Source organism: Bombus impatiens, unplaced genomic scaffold (genome assembly GCF_000188095.3).
Source record: "Bombus impatiens unplaced genomic scaffold, BIMP_2.2 scf_0114, whole genome shotgun sequence".
Lineage (NCBI taxonomy): Eukaryota > Metazoa > Arthropoda > Insecta > Hymenoptera > Apidae > Bombus > Bombus impatiens.
Genome location: NT_176533.1, coordinates 950,118 through 971,981, shown reverse-complemented (window position 1 = coordinate 971,981; position 21,864 = coordinate 950,118). Strand labels below are relative to the sequence as shown.

Below are 21,864 nucleotides of genomic sequence, written 5' to 3'. Positions count from 1 at the left end.
CAGGAATTGTACAAAGCCCAGTAGATCGCTACCAGTGATAAGTTGACGATTCCACGCGAAGGCTACCGATTAAATTTATACACGGCTGATGCACGAATGCTCGGAGACACCATCGAGAAATACTTTATCTAATTGCTATCATCACACCAAGAAGCAGACACTGCGACGCGGTTACCATGGGAAGTTAGAACAAGTGTCAGCATCACAAATGTATCTGCGGTGAACACAAAAGCATCGACAGGTAGATAATTGCCTATAAACACGCCGGTATTATTTCAAGGCATCTGTCGGTCTAATAATTAATCGTGTAGTTATCTATTCAAGCAAATCATGTTCTATTGTTAACGAAAGACTAAAAGTGAAACGACTTAGAAAAAATATTTACTTCTTTCGTTCACCGTAAATGAACGGGACGTTCCTCTTAATTTGGAAAGGTAAGATAGAAATATGAAAAAAAAAAAATAAATACGATAGTGTCGCGAGAGACGAAAATGAAACTGTAAGAAATAAAATCTTAATTAAAGTCAAATGGTTTTTAGGGATTTGTGTCGTGAAATAAGAACCGAAAGAACTGAAGATGAAAATGGTTGTATCTGTGCTAAGCATACTGTATATCGTAATAAGATCTGCCGAATGTGTACCAGAATTGCAGTTAGTGCAGATCGTAAGGATCAGGATATTTAAATAAAATAAAAATTGCGTGAGACCAAATGCGTTTCGCTAAAAGCTTTCTTATTTGTTTTTCTTTTACTTTAATTTTATTTTATTCTTCCTTAAAAAGCGAGAACCTAACAGAATAAGCTGCTATAACATTCGAAATAATTTTTCAGGTATTCGCTCATAAAACGCACGCTCCAATTTTGGATTTGATAGATAACAACGACATGAATTTACCACGCAGTTTAACTTACGAATACTTTAACACAGCTCCACTCAGTATGCCTAACGTAAGTTCCTTTCCTTCCTTTAAAAAAAAAAAAACTGATAAATTAAAACGCCCTGCTAAAGAAAGTTCAGTACTGACCTTCATTAGTAGAGAAAATTAAAATATAGTTTTGGAAAATATGTCAGCTAATTACATATATTCGTGTATTATCTACGAGTATATGTAGACATTAACATTGATAACGAGCCAGCTTATGTAATGAATTTTATTTTCAACAGAAAACTGTTGTGTTAAAATTACATATCAAGCCAATTGGACATTTTTGTCAATTTCTTTCTAAAAGAAATGAAATCAGTCATTTCTGGCTAAAGTTTTCGTTAATTCGTTTTTCATATAATATTTCGTCTTTTAATCATCCAGAAATTTATTTACTCGGTCGGTGGATAATTTTTAATTTGTTTTATTAGAATATTGTCCCATTGATTTCATAGCCGAATTCTTACCATTGGTGTTGAGTATCTTCTGTATAGACAATTTCCTGGAAATCTAAACAAATATTGAAGATAATCGAAGCAAATACAGGAGATAACTTATTGTTCTTTGATAGAAATTCTTAAAACAATTTTCCTACCGTGCGCGTGGATACAGCAATTGATCCAAAAATGATTATATCGTTTTCATAATTCTTTTTATAATTTACATTTTAACAGTTACTATATAGTTAACGATGCAACTTTCTGATGAATCTACAAATTGATATTTATCTTATATTTACTTAGCGCTTTATGAATTATACAAATTTTTATAAAAATTTGATAGAAATAGCATTACAAATTATCATACGATATTTAAAATTACACGCGAATTTCTTTTTATACATTGAAAGATATTTGTTCATTAAATGAAAGTTGTACTTTGAACAACTATCAATAGTGACTCAGTCAATATGATGAATCTAAATAACTTTAATGACTTTGCAAGTTTATCAAACAGACAAATACTCCATAGAGTCGTGGAAATAATTTAAATTTATGATCAATCATGATCTTTCGATCCTTTGGAATTCATCCTGATCGAAATTTTTTGGAAGTATCTTTGTATCGTGCGTGTGGATAATACTTGATTTAACATTTTTATTTGTTTTACTACTTAATAAAGCATGATATAAATTAAGAGCATGACGAATGATAACTCTAGATTAATCTTGTTTAACAGGCCAGCATGCTTAACATGTATAATCTAGGAGTCCATTTACGAAAGGTGTATGGTGAATTTTTGGGTGATCTTTACATGTCTGAGACGATGAAAATGCAAACGGCCGAATATCCACTGTCGATGCTATCTGGTCAATTAGTAAATGCAGGTCTTTGGCCTCCAGCAGAAATTCAAAGGTGGAGCGCCGATATAAATTGGCAGCCAATATCCACAGGTAAAAATTCATAGCATTTTCATTCATTTCTCATTTGTCAATTTCTATCAAATAATGAAATATTCGAACAAGTACTGTCCTTAGTTCGGTACTAAAGAGAATTAAGGGAAACATGTCAATTTCGTTCAAGAGACAGTGATACACAATGTTGGACCTCGTATATCCAAATGGAAATAATTTCTTTCTGACAGTGAGACGATCTCATCTGGAATGTGCCTCTACTAGTCTTATTCATCGAATACAACATAATGTCATCATTAGACTGCAGATACTCAATTTAATGGCAAATTCATATTTTTACTAAGATATAGATAAAGAAGTGGAAGCTACGAAAAAATTTATTTCTCCCCTAGATATCAAAACAAATATTATATTTTGGATATTTTATACGTTTTTGCATATCGTACTCATTCTGTGGATTTTTGCATCTTTAAGTTCCTCACAAATATAAATATAACTATATAAGACAAGATATTAAGTACTCTGTATAGAAGCCTATAAAATCTATTTAAAAACATTCATTATCGAATGGCGAAAAATTTTTTCAAGAAGAAGCTTACGAAGTCGTAGATGATAAAACGTGTAATTCTAGTTAAATCTTTTTTAACTTTCGCTACAAATTTTTCAAGCATCCTGACAAACGAACCTGTGAAAAATTCGTAAAGAAAGTGCAATAGGTAAACGATATAGAGAAAATATAGTAATTTATCAATTTTGTAGATTACACTGTCGCACAGGAAGATACTTTATTAATGGGAATACAGTGTCCGAATTTCGTTCTCGAAATGGGAAAAGTGCTGAATATGGCTCAAGTGCGGGATAGAGTATCGGATTATTCATCTTTGTTCGATCATATATCTCGATCTATTGGAATAAAAGTTCAACGACCATCGGAAGTGGCTTTACTATATGCTGTCCTTGAGACAAAAGTAAGATATTTAAATGAGCAGCTCCTTGTAAAATTGGACATGAACGAACATGATGTATAATCGATACGTTCCTATTATTAGTCATATCTGAAATAAAAATATCGCAATGTAAAAGTATTTTGAGGTAAAATGTATGTACATCGTTTATAATGCTTAACTTTTATTACTTCGATAGTCTTTCGTTATTTTTTAAGTTAGAAGGTTCTTAAGTTAGTTAGGTTTTTTAAGTTATCGCCGTCGGATTATTATTATTGACGACAAGTTCAAAGTGTCAAGCGTATCACGTGTATCGGTTAAATGAACCTTAGAGAACATAAGTGAAAATGAATGTTATTGCAGGCTGACTTAGAACAATCGCTCCCGCACTGGGCAAAAGACATCTTTCCTGATGGAGCAATGTACACTGTGTCGTTGTTGGAATATGATCTCCTTTGGCAAACCTCATTACAAAAGCAATTAAACGGAGGAACGATTCTAAAAGAAATTTTAGCAAATTCGCTGATGTATATCAATGGACGCATTCCTAAACAACGGAAGCTCATGATGTATAGCGGCAATGAAAGAAATATCGTTGGTGTTTTGAAAGGCCTAAATCTATGGTCACCACATATTCCTAACGAAGCCGCCTCTGTGATATTTGAATTGTACTTTGACAATGAAACAGAAAGTTACGGAGTGAAGGTATACATACTCTTACATTATTTTATTTCATTACAGATACGAATGTTGAAAATAATTACGAGATTCGTAAAATAATTAAAAGTTAAAATATATTTTCGACAATAATTATAAAATACAATGATAGTGCTATTTACTTAAGCAAGATAAAAACAAAATAATAATCAATATGGAATAATTAAGAATGTGACATACATATATTCATAAGAGAGAAAGACGTAACAAAAGATTTTATGTAATAGTTAATTAAAAGAACTTAATTTAATTTTTATTAATCGATAATATTATTAACAGTGTAATTTTTCTAATTACTTTAAGCATTTATACATACATAATAAATCCTATTAATTAACTGATTAAACGATATTAAAATTATTATTATTTCAGATTAATTACTATACGGGAGTAGATGGTATCACTCTCTCTTTGAAAATGCCAAGTTGTACAGAAATTTGCCCGATTAAAACGTTTTTGTATTCGATAATGGATCTATTACCGCAAAACGCAGAACGATTATGTAACTGGAAAAAGATTGATCTTCCTATAATACCAGATAATGCTATTTATAGCAGATCTGTATCGCATACATTGAAAAGTATTACATTTACGTTGTTATTAGTTATTACTTTATTAGTAATTAATTTGTATTAATCAATTCAGATTCGTTGCAAGTATTCGAATAATTTTAAAAAACTCTTTAAAACATCTCTCTCTCTCTCTCTCTCTCTCTCTCTCTCTCTCTCTCTCTCTCTCTCTCTCTCTCTCTCTCTCTCTCTCTCTCTCTCTCTCTCTCTCTCTCTCTCTCTCTCTCTCTCTCTCTCTCTCTCTCTCTCTCTCTCTCTCTCTCTCTCTCTCTCTCTCTCTCTCTCTCTCTCTCTCTCTCTCTCTCTCTCTCTCTCTCTCTCTCTCTCTCTCTCTCTCTCTCTCTCTCTCTCTCTCTCTCTCTCTCTCTCTCTCTCTCTCTCTCTCTCTCTCTCTCTCTCTCTCTCTCTCTCTCTCTCTCTCTCTCTCTCTCTCTCTCTCTCTCTCTCTCTCTCTCTCTCTCTCTCTCTCTCTCTCTCTCTCTCTCTCTCTCTCTTTCTGTAACCTCTTTAATCTCTTGCTCTCAACATTGAAATCTCAATATCTTTAATAACAGTTTATAGTAATATAGTCATTGTATAGGTAATTGGAATATATAAAATATGATATATTGAGTACGTAGATATTATAATTTACAAATAGTTGTGAAATTTTAATGAAAATTGTATAAATCAAATAAAGAACATACTTAATGCTTTAATATTTAAAATGTATTTACTATATACAAAATATTATAAGACTTTTATATACATATAGAATATGATATTTAGTACCTGGTATATATCTCAATATACTAAAATTACGTTTAAAATGGTGCTCTTAAAACGAAATCATTTATTCATACGTCAATAAATTGACTAATTTTTGCGCTTTTTTTGCAAATTGAACAAAATTTTCCATAGCAATTACTGCAAAATCATCCAAAATCATTAACCACCTTCGTTCCCTTGTCTGTATACTATCCTTTACTATTATACCTTCGAAATTCAGTTGCTTTTTCCATAAATCGACGACAGGTGGTATTACTTCTTCTTTTTCAAGTTGATTATTTTCTTTATTACAGAAAACTGCTCGATATTTTTGTAAGCAAAAATTTAAAGTATAAAAGATAATATGTAATTGATTTATTACACTATGTACATCGGCCTTTTTGTTATTTATCAGAGAGATTAAAATATTTCCGTAAGATTTTAGTTTTGCAGTTAAGTAATTTATTATTTCGACACAAACTTTCATAGAACTGCATAATTGTAAAATAATGGAGATCTGATGAGTCAGTATTGTAACCTAAATAAAAAAAACATGACATTAAATAAGAGAATAATTTCGTGTCTAAATATTACCATATAAACATTTAAAAAATTTTTAGAAATATCTCCAATTCTAACAAAGTGTAAAGATGTGTTTTGTATTTTAAAACAATGCATTTTTTAAAAGCTACTATCATAATTTCCTTGTATTATGACTAATAACTTTACCCATTTATTATGGCTATAACTTTTATGTTCAACTTTTACTTCTCCTCTTATCTCTAACGACAAGGAATTGACATATTCTATTCCTTAAATGTCTTTGCATATATTATACTTACAAGTATATCTAACATGTATTATGCAATACGCGCTATAGCATTCAATTTAACATTAGCAATTGCGCATTAAAAATTATTATTAAAAGTTAATAAATATAGCTAATTTTATGTATTGTATCCATAATAGAAATTATATATATTATAATTTACCTTGTTAAACTCACTAGTTCCTATACTCTTATCCAGGATATCAGTCACTACCTGCACAATTTCTTGCGTATACTCATTAGTTTTATTTTCAGCTTCAGAAACGTCACAGTAATCCAATATCGCGTTTACAGCCTGTTCTTCTAAAGTATCTTTCCAACATCTTTTTCTCATATATTGTTTCGCTATTCTCTCATTTTGGAGAACCATAAGAATCGCCTTTATCGACTTAAAAGCAATGTCGTCCACATTTAGAGTATCAAGCGTAAATTTCAACCATTTCGAAGAAATTTTCTTCTCTTCTTTTTTGGTAGCCTTAGATACAGTCGTTTCATGGACAGATTTTAATTTCTTTCTCTTGCTGCTACTTCTTTCGTATTCTGCATCTTCGATCAAATTTTTATATCTTTGTCTATTTTGCACGCACAATTCTTCACCGTCATCGTTTGTGTTTTTATCGTTTTCTTGTTGCGAACAAGATAAATTTTGTTTGGAAGTCCAATTTTTCTGTGTCATATCTATGGTAAGAGACTCCAGATCATGCGTGTAATTCACGATATCTTTTTTTTCATAAGGAGTAATATTAGCAATTTTTTGACTAGGCGAGATACTAATATCTTCATTATAAATGCAATTCGTCGTTGGTAACCATTCTGCGCTTAATTGATAAGTATCGTAAGCGCTGTCTTCTTGAAGCGAGCATGCGTTATTAATCCGATTCGGTGAAATTATAGGACTTTCATTGAAAAAATTCGAATCACAAGTTTGTGTCAATGGTTTCACTATCTGCTTATTCGATTTTGAAATTAATTGTTCTCTTAACTGACTACAATTCTGTTTATATGATGAATAATTTTTGTTAGATAAAATAATGTCTGAAAGATCGTTATCGTCTGAAGCAACAGTTAGATCATCTCTCGTTCCGAATAAAGTTCTCGTTAAAACATCGCTGTCCTCGGAAAATAATTCTGCCGATTTTTCCTTGATAAAATCGCTTTCTTCGAGTAATGTTTTATCTTTCTCGTTTCGTACTATGTTATTAGTATTTTGACTCTCCAGAGAATCTTTAATTAGGTCAGAAACAGAAGAGCACTCTTCGTCTGAATCTTGAATGATATAATTTTTCATAGTAATATCTTGATGCATGCAAGGTTGTACATTGAAGAATCTATCAAGACTTTGAGAAGAAGTAAAAACGGAGGGGCTGACTCCTTTTTCGGTGAAAATTCCAATTTCTTGATTTATTTGTTGGTGATAAGGTTGCAATGTGTTATGTTTTTCATTGTGTACATCACGTGACGGATCAGTATTACTAATATACTCTGAATCAATGTCGAAATTCGTATCATTCTGTTGATCATCATTTAATGAATTGCTCAAATTTTTATAATCGTCCTCTTCAATATCAGACATTAAGTTTTGACTATAAAGATTAAAATCTTTTCCTAGAAAAAATGTAGTATACCTTTAAATAAGAATTTTATTTTTATTATTTTACTACAACATATTAACTATCTGTTTGAAGATACAAATTCACATGAAGTTATTTGAAACAACTACTTAAATAATCTGTAATAAATTCCAATTGAAATTTGACTACTTCGAACTAAATAATGAAATAAATGAAATAATTTAATATATTAAAAAAGATATCTGTTAAAAATATTAAATATCGAGTTCTTGTATCATTACCTGTGTTCTTCCATTGTTTATAAAATACCGAATGAAATTGCTCGACGGAAATAGTTTTCATGAACATTGTGGCTGACTTTAACCAGACCATACTTTGCACAAAATTTAAATCATCCACACATTCTCCCGTATAATCCGATATCTTCTCAGAAGTTTGAATAAGATCTCGAGGAATATTCAACAAATGTCTACACCGACAACAGCTTGTATTATTACTATCACTAAATTTTTTTAATTCCCTTCCATTCATTTCTATTAAAAGATCCTCGACGATAGAAGAATACAATTTTCCATCTGTTTCTGATAAACTACTTGTAAAATTTCCTGTGCATCAATAATTATTTATAAAAAAGTTTATTAATATTTTATTAATTGCGTTGAACATAATTATTCAATAATTATTATTAGGTAATCATCAAATTTATTAGCATAAAGATGAATTATATTAAATAATTATTGAATAAAGATAACATTTATCAAACAACCTAATTCGCATGAGTTACGGTACGAATATTTCGCATATGCACATTGTAATTCAGAAATAACGTTGTTCCGGCTTTCAACATGTAGTTTCAATCGTTCATTTTTATTAATATCGTTTTCCATCTTGGACAGAATGATATGTAGAATTATAAAGTAATAACAGGAATTTTAAAAGTACACCATTATAAACTATATATTGTGTCATGTTTACTGATATATTTTTTAAACAATATATATACTTTACTAGACAGCATTTTGTAATGTTTCAATTTTCTATTCAACTCAGGTTGATGCGCCCGTTAATTGACTTAAAAACAGTACTGCCAATCTCACCACAAATCATACCTAGATCATACGCTCTGCTTTCCATTGTCATGCATTTCCATGCAATGTACGTAAGTACACATTACGCACGTTTTTCCCATCGAAAGAACCGGAAGAAGAAACATGCATATAGTTTGGCCGTTTGATCGCTAGGGACGGTAATTCGTGGAGCATACTTTTGACTCAATTTCTTCTATGCTCATCGGCGATGTCCTCTAGTGTATACAGTTCATGTGTTCCAATTCTTTGAAATGAGGATAACATCTAAATTAGAATTCATCCTAATAGTTTCGTAACACCGCGATTATAGTAGATATGCATAAAGATAAAAAAACATTAATGAATGCATAATAATTAAATATTTTTTAATATAATATATATATTAATATATATACAAATACATTACAAACATTAATTCGTTCAACATTTCAGAATTGTAAATTTGTAAACGACCTTTTAAGATGCAGTTTCACGTGCTTCCGGTTTATCGATCGAACCGGTAAGAACATAGTAGTTTGGATTTAACAAACGGGAGCAAAGTGGTTTTTGATTTTGCTATTATTACATTGAAGAAACACTTAATACTTTACTGTAAATATGAATTCACTTACATCTGAATCCCTGACTGATAAAGAAAAGAGTGATCTTATGCAACAAATTAAACAAGAAGTTGCCGTTGCAAATGCACAAGAAATGCTTTCGGTACGATTGTAGAAATACATTTGCAAATTTAAAATGAATGAATAACATATATCACCTGGTTTCGTATTTTCAGAAAATGTCAGAAAAATGCTTTAAAAAATGCGTGATTAGGCCCGGTACTTCTCTGGATAATACCGAACAGGTAACCTCTTTTGTTTGTAGAACGTAACCTTAGTATAAAATGTAACCTATCGTGTTCGAAGCCTTAAAAGTATAAAATAAATTTAAATGTAATATTTTTTATATCACTATTAAGTAAATATTATTTAAGCAGACGTAGAAAAGATATAGCAAATATTTTATTAAATACGAATAATAAAAAAGCTATTTAATGATGTTATATAAATATTGTGAATATTTATATAAACAATATGTGGAAATTATATTAAATATATTGAATTATACTATATATAAATGTAAACAAAGATAAAATATAAGAATAAAAATTGTTATAAGACCTCATAGAATATAAAATATATTAAAATATATTTGATATAAGTGCACATTTTCATTAATATTAATATAACAATGTAAGTAATTTTAATTTACTTACAGAAATGTGTAGCAATGTGTATGGATCGATATATGGATGCATTTCATCTTGTATCAAAAACGTACAGTGCTCGAATACAGAGAGAGCATGACAGAATGTAACAGTACAAATTGTTAAATAAATTGTTTCTGGTTGTACATTGTGTAATTGTATACCAACTATTTTCCAAATATTGTTTAGGAAATATTATAACTGTAATTATTATGTATATTTATTAGCAAATCTATGTCATTTATAAATATTGAATAATTTTGTATATAATGTTATTACTTCTGATTAAGTTTCAAGACAGAATAGATTTTTACATTTGTAACATTTTAAAAGTTAGAAACCCAATTTTAATATTACACAGTGACATTACACTGCCACCTGTATTTCCAAAGCGTTAACAAATAAATAGAGATGATTAAATCTATAATTTGCATCTCACTTATTTAATGTACTTTATTCCCATCTTTCGTATATCTGTTAATATATCTGTAGATAATCTCTCACAGAATTACAGAAAAATTAATAAATACTTAAAAATATAAAATTTTGTTAAATAAGTTTGATGAAGTATAAGCTAGGATTGATTATAAGGTGTAAAATACACAGCAATTGCAAAAGAGAAAAATCTTTATAAAATAAATAACATATACATGAATATTGTTACATCGTACTTCAAAATCATAAATAAGTAACTTAGGTATTTTGTAAATCCCGCAATTCCATAGTATGTATTTGCATTGTTTCTTATTCATACACACTAAAAGGCACAATATAGCTACCAATACTTCAACGTGGTTACAAAAATAAATCTCTAGAACTGTATGAAAAAATATTGTGAGTGGTTTATTAATACTTCATCTGTTCAATTTGATAATATAAATTAGTAAATAACAATAATTACAACTATTTCATATCAATGTTTGCAAAATCTATAATTAATTTGCATACCAGTGCATTATATGCCATTATCATATATACAGATCAATACAGACAGTTTGTAACATAACAAATCGATGTTATTAGTTATACATATCTTTTTGTTATCAAAAAACAGCTGCAAAGATATGTGTATATAGGTGTAGATATATATGTGTATAAAAAAGAAATTCATTAATATTTCTTCTAATTTTAAAAAATATATCTTTTCAACCTCTTTTATACTGTACTTACTTATATGTTTGGTATAGAAAATAAAAGATTATGTATTCATGTTATGAATTTTCCAAAGGGAAAAAGAAAGAAGTATTTATATACAGAGTGAACCAATGAAAATTGTTATCTGAAATATCCTGGTGTCCGTTGATTTGATTAAAAAGTGTTTCATATGAAATACATTGCCTTTGAGGGGGTATAAGGAAGTTAAAATACATTAATTGGATCCTTTGACTCTACTATGCATTTCATATGAGATATCCTTTAATAATAATGAGGCATTTCAGGTAAGAACTCTTATTAATTCATCCTATATATATATATTTATATATATATAACAAGACTTCCATATATACCAAAACGCATATGAAATGTGAGATTTCATATTAATCAGCTTAGGATTAATTGAAATCATTTCCAAAACTACATAAATATAAAAATGTTTGTGTACCCTGCAATAGAAATGCTTACACAAAAACACTTTCTAGTTTCATCAGAATGTGAAATAAAATTTGTCGATATACTGTGATAAGTTGTGAAACATTTCTTAAATTACTCTCTCTCTTCTTCTCTCTTATAATTTATGGTGAAAAATACTTATGTAAATTTCTTTACTAATGCTAACAATACAACAAAAGTGCAATAATCTTAATAACAATGGAATGTATCTATATTTTACATTCTATAAAGTGTAGGAATGTTCAGTATCATCCTGAAATTGTTTTTATAAAATTATATGTTATATCAATATTAAAATGTAACCACGTTGATTGGTCAGGAACACACCTGCTTTAATATATACATAGAAATAAAAGCTGATTCAAACTAAGGGATTTCATTATACTTAATACTGTAAAAGTAAAGATTTTACTTCATTCAAATGATTTATATGATTAATGGTATAATTTCTAAATAAACAACTTATTTTTTAATATGTGTTATAAAAAAAAGATGAAAAATAAAATATGTTATAACAGTATTTTGTTTTACTAAAAATAATATGTTTATTTATGTGTATATCTTAGATATCTTTATAATAAGAACAGCAATTTTCTAGTTATGTAGAACTAGAGTTATGTGGTATGTAGAATAAATTAATGACATAATTATAATATTATTATAAATAAACTCTTGTTATACAATTAAAATTCTAAGGCGTATTAATCAACTATGAAATCTCTTTGTTTGAATCATTTACAATATTTACTATTGATGACATTACAGTAATTGTGTGCTACTCAAAGTTTTGTGAAGGAAGCAGGCTGTACAAACAGATTTTGATTTGTCAAGCATCCAGTTGATCCATTATGAATTGTACTTAGTTATTGCATCTTATTTGGGGCATAGTATATTTATAACAATATGTTTATCAAGGTATTGGATTGCCCAAAAATTGAATTACTTAGTCTAAAGCTCTCATTAGTTATTTAAATATTACGATTCATGGATGCAAGAAAACATATAAGCACCTAATCTTTCATTGAATATCAACTTCAACTTTTATAAATACTTTTCGTTTTATGCATTTAGCACCATTATCTTTGAAGAAAAATAATTTTATATATTTTTTAGGCAATCCATTTTTAGACGGATGATTTACTGATATTGCTATCAATACTATACCAGTAACTTTAGTTAAATGAGGTAATGATACTTCAGTCATAAAATCAGACACAGGAATTATTTTGATAAACATAACAAAATTGCTACAAAATTTTTTCAGAAAGATATAACTAAGTATTCAACAACCATTAATGTAACTGATTACTTTTCACTTTTTTAAGATATTTTAACATTGAGATAATTGGCTTTATAAGTAATAATACTAGACATATTTACAGAATAACGTAGAAGGCAGTTTGTCTGAAAGCTTACAAGCAAGAGTTTTAATATTACTCTTCTAATTTAGTTAATAATGTATCATAACTTAAAAAGATGATTTAATAGTATATTCACTTTAATTAAATAGTGTTTCTTTGTTTTTAATATCAACTTAATTTTTGAATTTTTAAGTAGCTACTTCTTATTACATTATAAAATTATAAATATGTTTACAACGTGTATTTTATAAAAAATTTTTAATGGAACTTTTATATGATTCTTATTTTTAATATTCTCAATTACTAAAAATATAATTTAACACTTTATTACAATAATAGCAGAGAGTAATGGCAGTTTATCAGTTTATAACATCTCATCTTTTTTAATAAAATTTGTGTAATATTTTTATAAAAAGTTGAGTTTTCTCATGTCATAACCAATATAATATCCGTAGAATATTTTTTGTTTAAAAATTATTTTTCTTAAATACTGTTAAAATGAAATTCATGATTTATAAAAATACATTTTTGACAAAAAGTTCTTACAAAGTAGTGAAAATATAACATTTATAAATATATATTCAGACATTTCCCTTCTACGTTTTTTTGTAGGGAACTTATAAGTATTGAGCCACAAACGGCAGTGCCATGTTAGAAACCAAAATAATTTTGCAAATTCGTGAATTCATAGCAATTTGCATTAATATACTTGATGCCCTGACATAGGAGGATATTGAATATCAATGCTCTAAATGAAATAACATTTTAGTTCTTACAGTAATTCACTAGTGCAATTTATGAATTACAGTTCCTTTGCACAATTTGCTGTAATACCCGTTGAAAAATTTGACATGTTTTTATCCATGTTTATATCTTCAAGCTAAAATGGAATTATACATGCAATACTCAAAAAAAATGTATATATATATGTAAAACCATCTTTATATGGAAAATTATGTATCAAAAATTGCATCTAAATTCATATAAAATTTACTTACACATGATGTGCTGCTTAGTATATCATTTATATCTTCAATTTCTTCACTTATGTCCTCGCTATTAGTACTGTGAATTTTATCTTGTTTTTTCGTTTGTAATTTTATTGGACTATTTGATTTTTCAGGATCCTTCGAAGGACTTTGATCATAAGCACTACCAGACGCAGATGAAACAAAATCTTCTTCATAATTATCTATACCATCAGTTCCTGAAAATATTATGTTTATGATACAAAGATTATGAGAAATATGTTCCAAAGATATGCAACATACCAAGCCCAATATCCATTAATTCCTTCAAATCATTAATATTAGTTTTTTTACTATTTAATGGTGGGAGATCGCTAAGTATAGAATGTGATTTTTTATCTAAAGATGGTAAATCTTGTAAAAAGGTATCAGTATTACGTATATCATTAATATTTTCTCTTTTTCCGTCAACAATAATTTCTTCGAAGTATACAGTTTTTCCAAAACTGTTTCCAGTATTAACTGGTTTTCTGTTTTGTATATTATTTACTATTTGTAATTCCAAACTATTTATATTATTTTGCTTACTTATATCTTCATTTTGATTTGTTTGCATTTCAGTAACTATAGATTCATCAAACTTAATTAAAGGCTCGGTTTTATTTAGTAAACTTGTTTGAATGAGTGTATCTATCTCAGTCTCCTTTGTTGTATGATTCATCACTGTACTTGTGCCATTTGGACTTGTAGGGAGTGCATCAAAATTCATACTATTGTTCCCTTTGCTATCAATTCCATCGTTCTTTTCATTGTATTCAGAAGTTGTACTATTCCTGAGAGAATCATTTTGCATCTCACACTTTAAATCATCTATTGAAACATGAACAGATGTTTCTTTATTTCTCTTATCAGTTATTGTCACATTTATTGGAAGTTTTGGACTTTGCTGTGAAATGCTTTCTAATTTATCCGATACATCATTATCATTTGACAATGATGTAGTTTCATTATTTAATACTTTTGGAATGGAAATTTCAAATGTGGCATTAGCAATATTTGTTGTAGTTTCAGTTGTACTAAATTTGCTGTCAGTTTCATTCTATAAAAATATTCGTAATTGTAACAGTTTTATTTCTGGGTAATTAATTTTTGAAAATATTTATAACATTTTATCTTTTATATATTTATAATATTTTATCTTACAATCTTAACCTACATACCTTCTGTGTGTTATTAAAGGCACTGTTCATGCTATTTTTTAAAATTTCTCCAAGCAATGGCTCATTGGATTCAATACCTAATTCTTCACATAATTTATTTCTTCCAACATAATTATATTCTTTTCCAAAATAAGTTTCTGGATCATATACAGATATTGTATAATCAAGACCAAAATACTCTAGGAACTCCCTAACCAAGGAAAACAATAATTTTCCCTCTGAATTAGCCAGGTACTGTTTTACAGTTTTATTGAGAAGTGGTTCAGGGTTCTGAAATATTTAATTTACATGATGAAAACTATAATTATAACATTGTCTGATGTTGTTATTTACTTTAATATATATCAAATGTATATTTGCTATTTATAAATCTATATAGGAATGAACATTTATTTAAATAATATAAAAATAAACTATGACAAACTATGCATACACACAGATGCTGTAGTGCTGGAGCAACAAAATACATTCTTCTATCTACTGTTACTGATGGACATCAAAATTATGATCAAAATTAATTAATCCAAAATAATTTTGTTGACTTTGACAAATATTATATAATTTTGAAATTTAATTGCAACTCTTATTAATTCAAGTTTGTTATTTACTTTTGTTATTTTGTACATTTTATTATTACCAGCTATGATTTAAAATGATGTAAAAGAACAACTTTTGTGCATGAATATATAAAAAAAATTGTTTGCATTTATCTACTGTAGAACATACCATTACAGATTCTTGTTCTTCTAGAGCTAAGAAAACACTTGCCCTGAGTTCCGCCTATAAACATTATAAAAAATTGTTAAATCAATACTACGACAAAAAATATAATTTTGATGGGAGAAAGTTCTTTGATGTGATCTACATAACCTATAAAAAAAATATAGTTCTTAAAAAAATTTTTATCATACCCGGACTTTTGCAAGAACACCATTGTTTTCAAGTGTTTGTACCACCAAATCTCGTAATTCTGTATCCTCCTCCATGGAAATGTTTCCGTCTATCATGATTATAAATAAAAATTACTCTCACAAACACTCAAGAAATGTAAATATTTACGCTTTCCATCGCGTGTCTTCTTTTCACATCTGTTTACCTAGAGATTATATTTTTCTGTCTAGGGAGTTTAAATTCAGAAACTGAAAAAAATTTTATTTCTATCTGATTATTATTATGACCATATATTGATTGCTACTTTATATATTAGTATATATAAAACAAAAGTAGAGCATATTTTATAGTAGACATTGTAAAATAACTAATATGTAGTAAATTGTAAACTAAATTATCAAATTTTATTATTTTATTCGAATATGTTACAAATGTATCAGTATTACCAATATCTTTCACTTCCTAATTAAAAGAAATTAAATTTATATAAAAATTTTCTTTACAATACTGAAAATTACTTGATTAGGTAGAAAAATATTTTCATTAAATATTCGATAATATTCGTATACAAGAAACATTAAAAATTGTATTTAATATACCGGAAGTAACATAAGCTCAAAAAAATATATATGAAATTTGAAAATAACGAATAATCGTAAATTTAAATTTCTTTTTACATTGAGTTAAGTTAGTAATACCAGGTAACATAGAACGCTAAAATTTTATATGTGTACAATTTCTTTATTACACAGTTTTATTGTAACATTTTATCAAAATCGAAATTTGAATAACAGTAAAATTCATTTGCAAGATTATTTCGATGTTGAGGTACAAAGTTGCAAATTTTAACATTCAATAATCTCTCTGCCAAATCGCTCATAATAGCACCTGCAATGTAAGAATAAAAGTAATTAAGAACTAAAAAATTGATTATTGATTATGAAAAGTACCTGTACAAAGTACAATATCCTTTTTGGCTAAGAATTTTATTGTAAGGGCAGTTTTTGTTAAACATTCATCAGAAAGAAATGGTGGATCAGCTATCACTAAATCATAAAAGTTTGACATATCTCCAGGTATATTTAAAGGAAATTTATAATTGTATGGTACAAAATCTGAACCATATGCTTTAAAACGTTCATCATATTCAAAAAGGGTGACTGTAAATAAATAATTAATATTAATAATAACAATAACATATTTGATATTACATAAATCATGAAATTACAAATAACATATTTTCAAACCTTTTCGTTCACCAGAAGTTTTTTTCAGTTTACTATAAAGTGTAGGGCATGATATTAATGCAATTTTTCCATCAGACTCTGTACACTGTATAGCACCTTTTACAAGAGTATCTGTTGTTTTGTCATCATACCAAAACTGACTTAATTGCTAAAATTCAAATTATTAAATCATTAAACATCTTAATCGTAAAATATAAAATTAATTAATAAACTATTTCACAAATTACAAATTTACAAATAAATATAAATTGTTAAGAAGGACTACTAATCTATTTAGTAAAAATTAACTTACCCAATTCTCATCAAAAGAGACATCTAAATGTTGATTTTCTAAAGTATGTTTTAACTGATTTTCTCTTTCTTCCTTTTCTTTAAGAAACTCTTTTAAGGCAGCAAGTGTCGTAGGACATAACTGTAAATCATCATCATCGCTTTCATTCATTTTTAACTACTTTTTGTATATGTGTATGTACATATATGTATTTTATTTATAAATAATAATTTAAAATGTCACATTTTGTGTATCTGTTGAAAAGCAATTAGTTTTAATTGTACACAAATATATGTGTAACATAACCAAATATTAACTTTTAATTAATTAAAACATGTGTTAAATTTGTATTATTTTTAAAATAATAAATATCAGTTATATAAAATTTTTCAATGAAGAATACTATCAATTTGACACTTAAGATAATATAGGTATCTTATCGAAAGTAAAACATATTGTACCTATCTATTAAAAATTTAGTAATTTTATGATAGTTGATTAGGATATTTCTGCAAAATAAATTTTATATTTTTAAAGTTTGTCAATTTATTAATTTATTGATTTCATTATTTAATATTAAAGTAATTTAATATAATCCTTATATAAAATTTGTATATATATAAATTTTTTATCATATTTTTTAATTAATAAAATGTAAAAATCTTAAATGTAATTGATTGGTTGTAAAACATAAGCATAACGATAAATATACGAGATTTAATATGTAGAAAGATATAATAATTTCCTTGGAAAAGATTATATTTCTTATCACATTATTGCTTTAAAATCCACGTATTTACCAAGTAATTTTACCAAGTATCTTGTACACATATGTCTTAATTCCCGGCTTCAAAATCACACTAAATTACGTATTGAAGAAAAGAAGAAAATATGATGATGGATTCACAAGACGACGTAAAATTATTTCAGTCTATTGGTTTAAGTGAACAAAAAGCTAAAGAAACTCTAAAAAATAAACAAGTTTCCAATAATTTGAAACTTGCTATAATAGAGGTTAGTAAGTTATACATACAAGATATCTTTTTAATTACGTTTTTTATTATTTAGTGATGTAATCTTATAAGTTTGAATTATATATTATAAACCTTTTCACTTGTTTATATTTGAACAAAATGTAAGCATTATTGCTACATATGGTATATCTTTGTAATATCTGATTATACCATGTGTTATTTTTTGTAGGCTAATAAGTATGGAATTATTACATCAGAAATTGGAATTTTGTTATATCAACTTGCTTCGAAAATTAAGAATCAGATTGCAAATAAATTGTCATTTCTTGCTAAATACATAGCTGAAAAGAAATTAGATACAACTCAAAGATTAGATGCTGGGTTAGATTATTTACTTAATCATATAGAAGGATATGTCAATGTACCTGCCTTTGAGAAAGAATGTGGTATAGGTATTGTTATATCTCCAGAAGAAATAGAACGTGAAGTTGAGAAAGTAATAAGCACACATAAAGTGGAAATAATAGAGAAAAGGTATATATGTTATATTTTTAACATTAATATTGAAAATTTAGCATTCATATCGTTAAGAATTTTATGAGTTTTACAAAACAAAATGTTTTTACAGGTACCATTTTAATATTGGTCCATTAATGCAACATGTACGTAATACTCTAAAATGGGCTGATGGAAAAGCAGTGAAAAATGAATTTGATGTTCAAATGCTTGATTTGTTAGGTCCAAAATGTGACTCTGATCTTGTACCACTATCTAAACCAGCAAAGCAAGCAAAAGCACAAAAATCAGGAAAAGAAAAAGGTAAATCAAATGGTATTAATGCAAATAATATGTTCATCTATATGTAATTTATGTATTATAATTCATTATTTAAAAGCTTCCTAACTGTTATTTAGTGGAACCAAAAGGTGTGACAGCAACAAATGAGAAAACAGATGCTCAGACAATAAGTGAATTAATGAAAACTAAAGTTCATTTTCATAAACCAGGCGAAAATTATAAAACTGAAGGATATATTATAACACCAAATACACACAAATTACTTCAAGAACATTTAAAAATAACAGATGGCAAAGTAATAACTAGATTTCCACCAGAACCTAATGGAATTCTACATATTGGTCATGCAAAAGCAATTAATATTAATTTTGGGTATGCTGTATCATATTATAGATATGATTCTTAATTTCTGTAATATAAATTATATTTCAAGTATAATTCCATTGCAGGTATGCAGCAGCCCATGATGGAATATGTTATCTACGTTATGATGATACAAATCCTGAAAAAGAAGAAGAGAAATTTTTTATTGGTATTCGTGAAATGGTAGAATGGCTTGGGTATAAACCAGCTAAAATTACTCATTCTTCTGATTACTTTCAACAGTTGTATGAATGGGCTATAGTTCTCATTGAAAAGGATTTAGCATATGTTTGTCATCAGTCTAGTGAAGAAATAAAAGGTTTCAATCCACCTCCAAGTCCCTGGCGTGATAGACCTATTTCAGAGAGTTTACAATTATTTCATGTAATAATTATTTATTTCAGATAAATTATTGTAGCTTAAAATTTTTGATTATTTAAATGTTTTTAATGGGTTTAAATGTTTTATGGGTATGTACAAAATTTTAAGTTATATCATAAAATTTCTTGATTAACTCTATAATTTTCTATATAGGATATGAAGGATGGGTTGCTTGAGGAAGGGGAAGCTACATTAAGAATGAAAGTAACATTAGAAGAAGGGAAACAAGATCCAGTTGCATATAGAATAAAATATGTTCCTCATCATAGGACAGGAGATAAATGGTGTATTTATCCAACTTATGATTACACACATTGCTTATGTGACAGCATAGAAAATATAACTCATTCTCTTTGCACCAAAGAATTTCAGTCAAGAAGATCATCTTATTATTGGCTTTGTAATGCTTTAGATATTTACTGTCCTGTGCAGTGGGAGTATGGTAGATTAAATGTATGCTATACAGTTGTTTCTAAAAGAAAAATCAGTAAGTTGATTGATGAAGGTATTGTATCTGATTGGGATGACCCAAGGTATGTTTTAATGTAAAAAGTCATTACATTAATACATTTGAAAATATAAATTTTTGATGCTTATTGTACATATATTTTTTGTAGATTATTTACATTAACAGCTCTTCGCAGACGTGGTTTTCCACCTGATGCTATAAATAATTTTTGTGCACAAATGGGTGTGACTGGTGCTCAAGTAATTGTTGATCCAGCTGTTTTAGAGGCATCTGTGAGAGATTTTTTAAATGTAACTGCAAGTCGACATATGGCAGTTCTAGAACCATTAAAAGTAACCATTAGCAATTTTCCTCATGAAAATTCTATAAAACTAACAGTTCCTAACTTTCCTAATGAACCAGATAAAGGACAACATGAGATTGTCTTTGATGAAATTGTATATATTGAGGCATCTGATTTCAAAGAGGTATATAATGCTATTTCAGTTCAAATATATGACAGAAAATATTTGTTATCATTCTATTAAAGATGCCATTACGCATTTATAGAAAGCAGAAAAAGATTTTAGACGTTTAACCCAAAATCAATCTGTTGGTTTAAAGCATGTAGGGATAGTATTAACGATCAAAAAAATTGAAAAAGATAACATGGGTAATATCGTGAATTTGATTGTTACACAAGAATCCATATCTGAAACTAACAAGCCTAAAGCTTTTATACACTGGGTATCAAATCCTATATTAGCATCCATTAGATTATATGAACGTTTGTAAGTATTGAGTTAATGTAATAATTTATTATTATTGATCTAATAGTTACAATGTTCTATTTGTTCATAATACAATTTTCAGATTTAAACACAAAAATCCTGAAGATTCTAATGAAGTACCAAACGGTTTCTTGAGTGATATTAATCCACAGAGTAAGAAAGAAATCGTTGGATATATTGATGCAAGTTTGGCACGTTCAGCGAAAGTTTTTGAAAAATTTCAATTTGAACGTATTGGCTTTTTCTCTGTAGATCCGGATACAACATCAGAAAAAGTAATTATAACTGTGGTATCTAAATTTAAATATTACTATTCTTACTAATTTCATTCGCTTTTTACAGCTCGTTTTTAACAGAACGGTAACGTTAAAGGAAGATGCTGGGAAAGTGTAAATGAAATGAAATAAAACATGCATTCAAACATTATGTATGAATAATTGAGTGTTATATAATTTACCATGCTTTATAATGTTTTGTATAATATTTATAAATAACAATTATGTTTAAGATAATATGTATTTTTTTATAGTTTTAGAGTTTTACAGTTTAAAAT

General features: G+C 27.7%; 6 protein-coding genes across 11 annotated transcripts; 3 read left to right on the top strand and 3 right to left on the bottom strand.

Moving 5' to 3' along the window:
- Positions 1-35: 35 nt before the first annotated feature.
- Positions 36-4,670, top strand: LOC100742375 (venom acid phosphatase Acph-1-like). 3 transcript variants are annotated; one of them, XM_012381006.3, is made up of 8 exons: positions 36-241; positions 325-434; positions 540-664; positions 831-947; positions 2,102-2,315; positions 3,036-3,244; positions 3,584-3,925; positions 4,310-4,670. In XM_012381006.3, the coding sequence occupies exons 3-8, from the start codon at positions 578-580 to the stop codon at positions 4,571-4,573; spliced, it is 1,233 nt and encodes a 410-aa protein (XP_012236429.1). In that variant the 5' UTR covers positions 36-241; positions 325-434; positions 540-577; the 3' UTR covers positions 4,574-4,670. The 3 variants fall into 3 exon arrangements, with proteins under 3 accessions (XP_012236429.1, XP_033174673.1, XP_012236430.1); XM_033318782.1 differs by having other exon boundaries at positions 312-434; XM_012381007.3 differs by lacking the exons at positions 325-434; positions 540-664.
- Positions 4,671-5,262: 592 nt separating this feature from the next.
- LOC105680256 lies at positions 5,263-8,233 on the bottom strand. The gene is made up of 3 exons (XM_033318780.1): positions 7,935-8,233; positions 6,246-7,687; positions 5,263-5,791 (listed from the first exon to the last, which is right to left on the bottom strand). The coding sequence occupies exons 1-3, from the start codon at positions 8,182-8,184 to the stop codon at positions 5,339-5,341; spliced, it is 2,145 nt and encodes a 714-aa protein (XP_033174671.1). The 5' UTR covers positions 8,185-8,233; the 3' UTR covers positions 5,263-5,338.
- Positions 8,234-9,182: 949 nt separating this feature from the next.
- LOC100742251 (mitochondrial import inner membrane translocase subunit Tim13-like) lies at positions 9,183-10,408 on the top strand. The gene is made up of 3 exons (XM_003486533.4): positions 9,183-9,443; positions 9,517-9,585; positions 9,999-10,408. The coding sequence occupies exons 1-3, from the start codon at positions 9,339-9,341 to the stop codon at positions 10,095-10,097; spliced, it is 273 nt and encodes a 90-aa protein (XP_003486581.1). The 5' UTR covers positions 9,183-9,338; the 3' UTR covers positions 10,098-10,408.
- A 3,166-nt stretch (positions 10,409-13,574) lies between these two features.
- LOC100747317 (myb-like protein D) lies at positions 13,575-16,273 on the bottom strand. Its single transcript, XM_012381033.3, has 6 exons — positions 16,059-16,273; positions 15,874-15,927; positions 15,148-15,417; positions 14,231-15,026; positions 13,958-14,166; positions 13,575-13,839 (listed from the first exon to the last, which is right to left on the bottom strand). Exons 1-6 carry the CDS (start codon positions 16,152-16,154, stop codon positions 13,762-13,764), a joined length of 1,503 nt encoding a protein of 500 aa, XP_012236456.1. The 5' UTR covers positions 16,155-16,273; the 3' UTR covers positions 13,575-13,761.
- A 485-nt stretch (positions 16,274-16,758) lies between these two features.
- LOC100742135 (EEF1A lysine methyltransferase 1) lies at positions 16,759-18,563 on the bottom strand. Of its 2 annotated transcripts, none has more exons than XM_012380929.3 (5): positions 18,357-18,563; positions 17,578-17,810; positions 17,286-17,433; positions 16,989-17,198; positions 16,759-16,926 (listed from the first exon to the last, which is right to left on the bottom strand). In XM_012380929.3, the coding sequence occupies exons 2-5, from the start codon at positions 17,725-17,727 to the stop codon at positions 16,793-16,795; spliced, it is 642 nt and encodes a 213-aa protein (XP_012236352.1). In that variant the 5' UTR covers positions 17,728-17,810; positions 18,357-18,563; the 3' UTR covers positions 16,759-16,792. The 2 variants fall into 2 exon arrangements, with proteins under 2 accessions (XP_012236352.1, XP_003486580.1); XM_003486532.4 differs by lacking the exon at positions 18,357-18,563 and adding an exon at positions 18,018-18,065.
- LOC100741931 (probable glutamine--tRNA ligase) lies at positions 18,352-21,823 on the top strand. Of its 3 annotated transcripts, none has more exons than XM_003486530.4 (10): positions 18,352-18,570; positions 18,760-19,064; positions 19,159-19,349; positions 19,445-19,700; positions 19,778-20,075; positions 20,226-20,605; positions 20,690-21,008; positions 21,091-21,311; positions 21,394-21,586; positions 21,654-21,823. In XM_003486530.4, the coding sequence occupies exons 1-10, from the start codon at positions 18,448-18,450 to the stop codon at positions 21,702-21,704; spliced, it is 2,337 nt and encodes a 778-aa protein (XP_003486578.2). In that variant the 5' UTR covers positions 18,352-18,447; the 3' UTR covers positions 21,705-21,823. The 3 variants fall into 3 exon arrangements, with proteins under 3 accessions (XP_003486578.2, XP_033174703.1, XP_033174704.1); XM_033318812.1 differs by having other exon boundaries at positions 19,424-19,700; XM_033318813.1 differs by having other exon boundaries at positions 19,159-19,361.
- Positions 21,824-21,864: the final 41 nt, after the last annotated feature.

Excerpts from the sequence above, each read along its gene's own strand:
- LOC100742251 (XM_003486533.4), top strand. The coding sequence starts at position 9,339 with ATGAATTCACTTACATCTGAATCCCTGACTGATAAAGAAAAGAGTGAT. Across the intron at positions 9,444-9,516 it reads ATGCACAAGAAATGCTTTCG|AAAATGTCAGAAAAATGCTT; the intron begins GTACGATTGTAG and ends TCGTATTTTCAG. Across the intron at positions 9,586-9,998 it reads CTCTGGATAATACCGAACAG|AAATGTGTAGCAATGTGTAT; the intron begins GTAACCTCTTTT and ends ATTTACTTACAG.
- LOC100742135 (XM_012380929.3), bottom strand. The coding sequence starts at position 17,727 with ATGAATGAAAGCGATGATGATGATTTACAGTTATGTCCTACGACACTT. Across the intron at positions 17,199-17,285 it reads AACTTCTGGTGAACGAAAAG|TCACCCTTTTTGAATATGAT; the intron begins GTTTGAAAATAT and ends ATTTATTTACAG. Across the intron at positions 16,927-16,988 it reads GGATATTGTACTTTGTACAG|GTGCTATTATGAGCGATTTG; the intron begins GTACTTTTCATA and ends CTTACATTGCAG.
- LOC105680256 (XM_033318780.1), bottom strand. The coding sequence starts at position 8,184 with ATGAATGGAAGGGAATTAAAAAAATTTAGTGATAGTAATAATACAAGC. Across the intron at positions 7,688-7,934 it reads TAAACAATGGAAGAACACAG|GAAAAGATTTTAATCTTTAT; the intron begins GTAATGATACAA and ends CATTTTTTCTAG. Across the intron at positions 5,792-6,245 it reads GAACTAGTGAGTTTAACAAG|GTTACAATACTGACTCATCA; the intron begins GTAAATTATAAT and ends TTTTTTATTTAG.
- LOC100742375 (XM_012381006.3), top strand. The coding sequence starts at position 578 with ATGAAAATGGTTGTATCTGTGCTAAGCATACTGTATATCGTAATAAGA. Across the intron at positions 948-2,101 it reads CTCCACTCAGTATGCCTAAC|GCCAGCATGCTTAACATGTA; the intron begins GTAAGTTCCTTT and ends CTTGTTTAACAG. Across the intron at positions 3,926-4,309 it reads CAGAAAGTTACGGAGTGAAG|ATTAATTACTATACGGGAGT; the intron begins GTATACATACTC and ends TTATTATTTCAG.
- LOC100741931 (XM_033318812.1), top strand. The coding sequence starts at position 18,448 with ATGATGATGGATTCACAAGACGACGTAAAATTATTTCAGTCTATTGGT. Across the intron at positions 21,009-21,090 it reads AGGCATCTGATTTCAAAGAG|AAAGCAGAAAAAGATTTTAG; the intron begins GTATATAATGCT and ends ACGCATTTATAG. Across the intron at positions 21,587-21,653 it reads CGGATACAACATCAGAAAAA|CTCGTTTTTAACAGAACGGT; the intron begins GTAATTATAACT and ends CGCTTTTTACAG.
- LOC100747317 (XM_012381033.3), bottom strand. The coding sequence starts at position 16,154 with ATGATAGACGGAAACATTTCCATGGAGGAGGATACAGAATTACGAGAT. Across the intron at positions 14,167-14,230 it reads ATTAATGGATATTGGGCTTG|GAACTGATGGTATAGATAAT; the intron begins GTATGTTGCATA and ends TAATATTTTCAG. Across the intron at positions 13,840-13,957 it reads TACTAAGCAGCACATCATGT|CTTGAAGATATAAACATGGA; the intron begins GTAAGTAAATTT and ends ATTCCATTTTAG.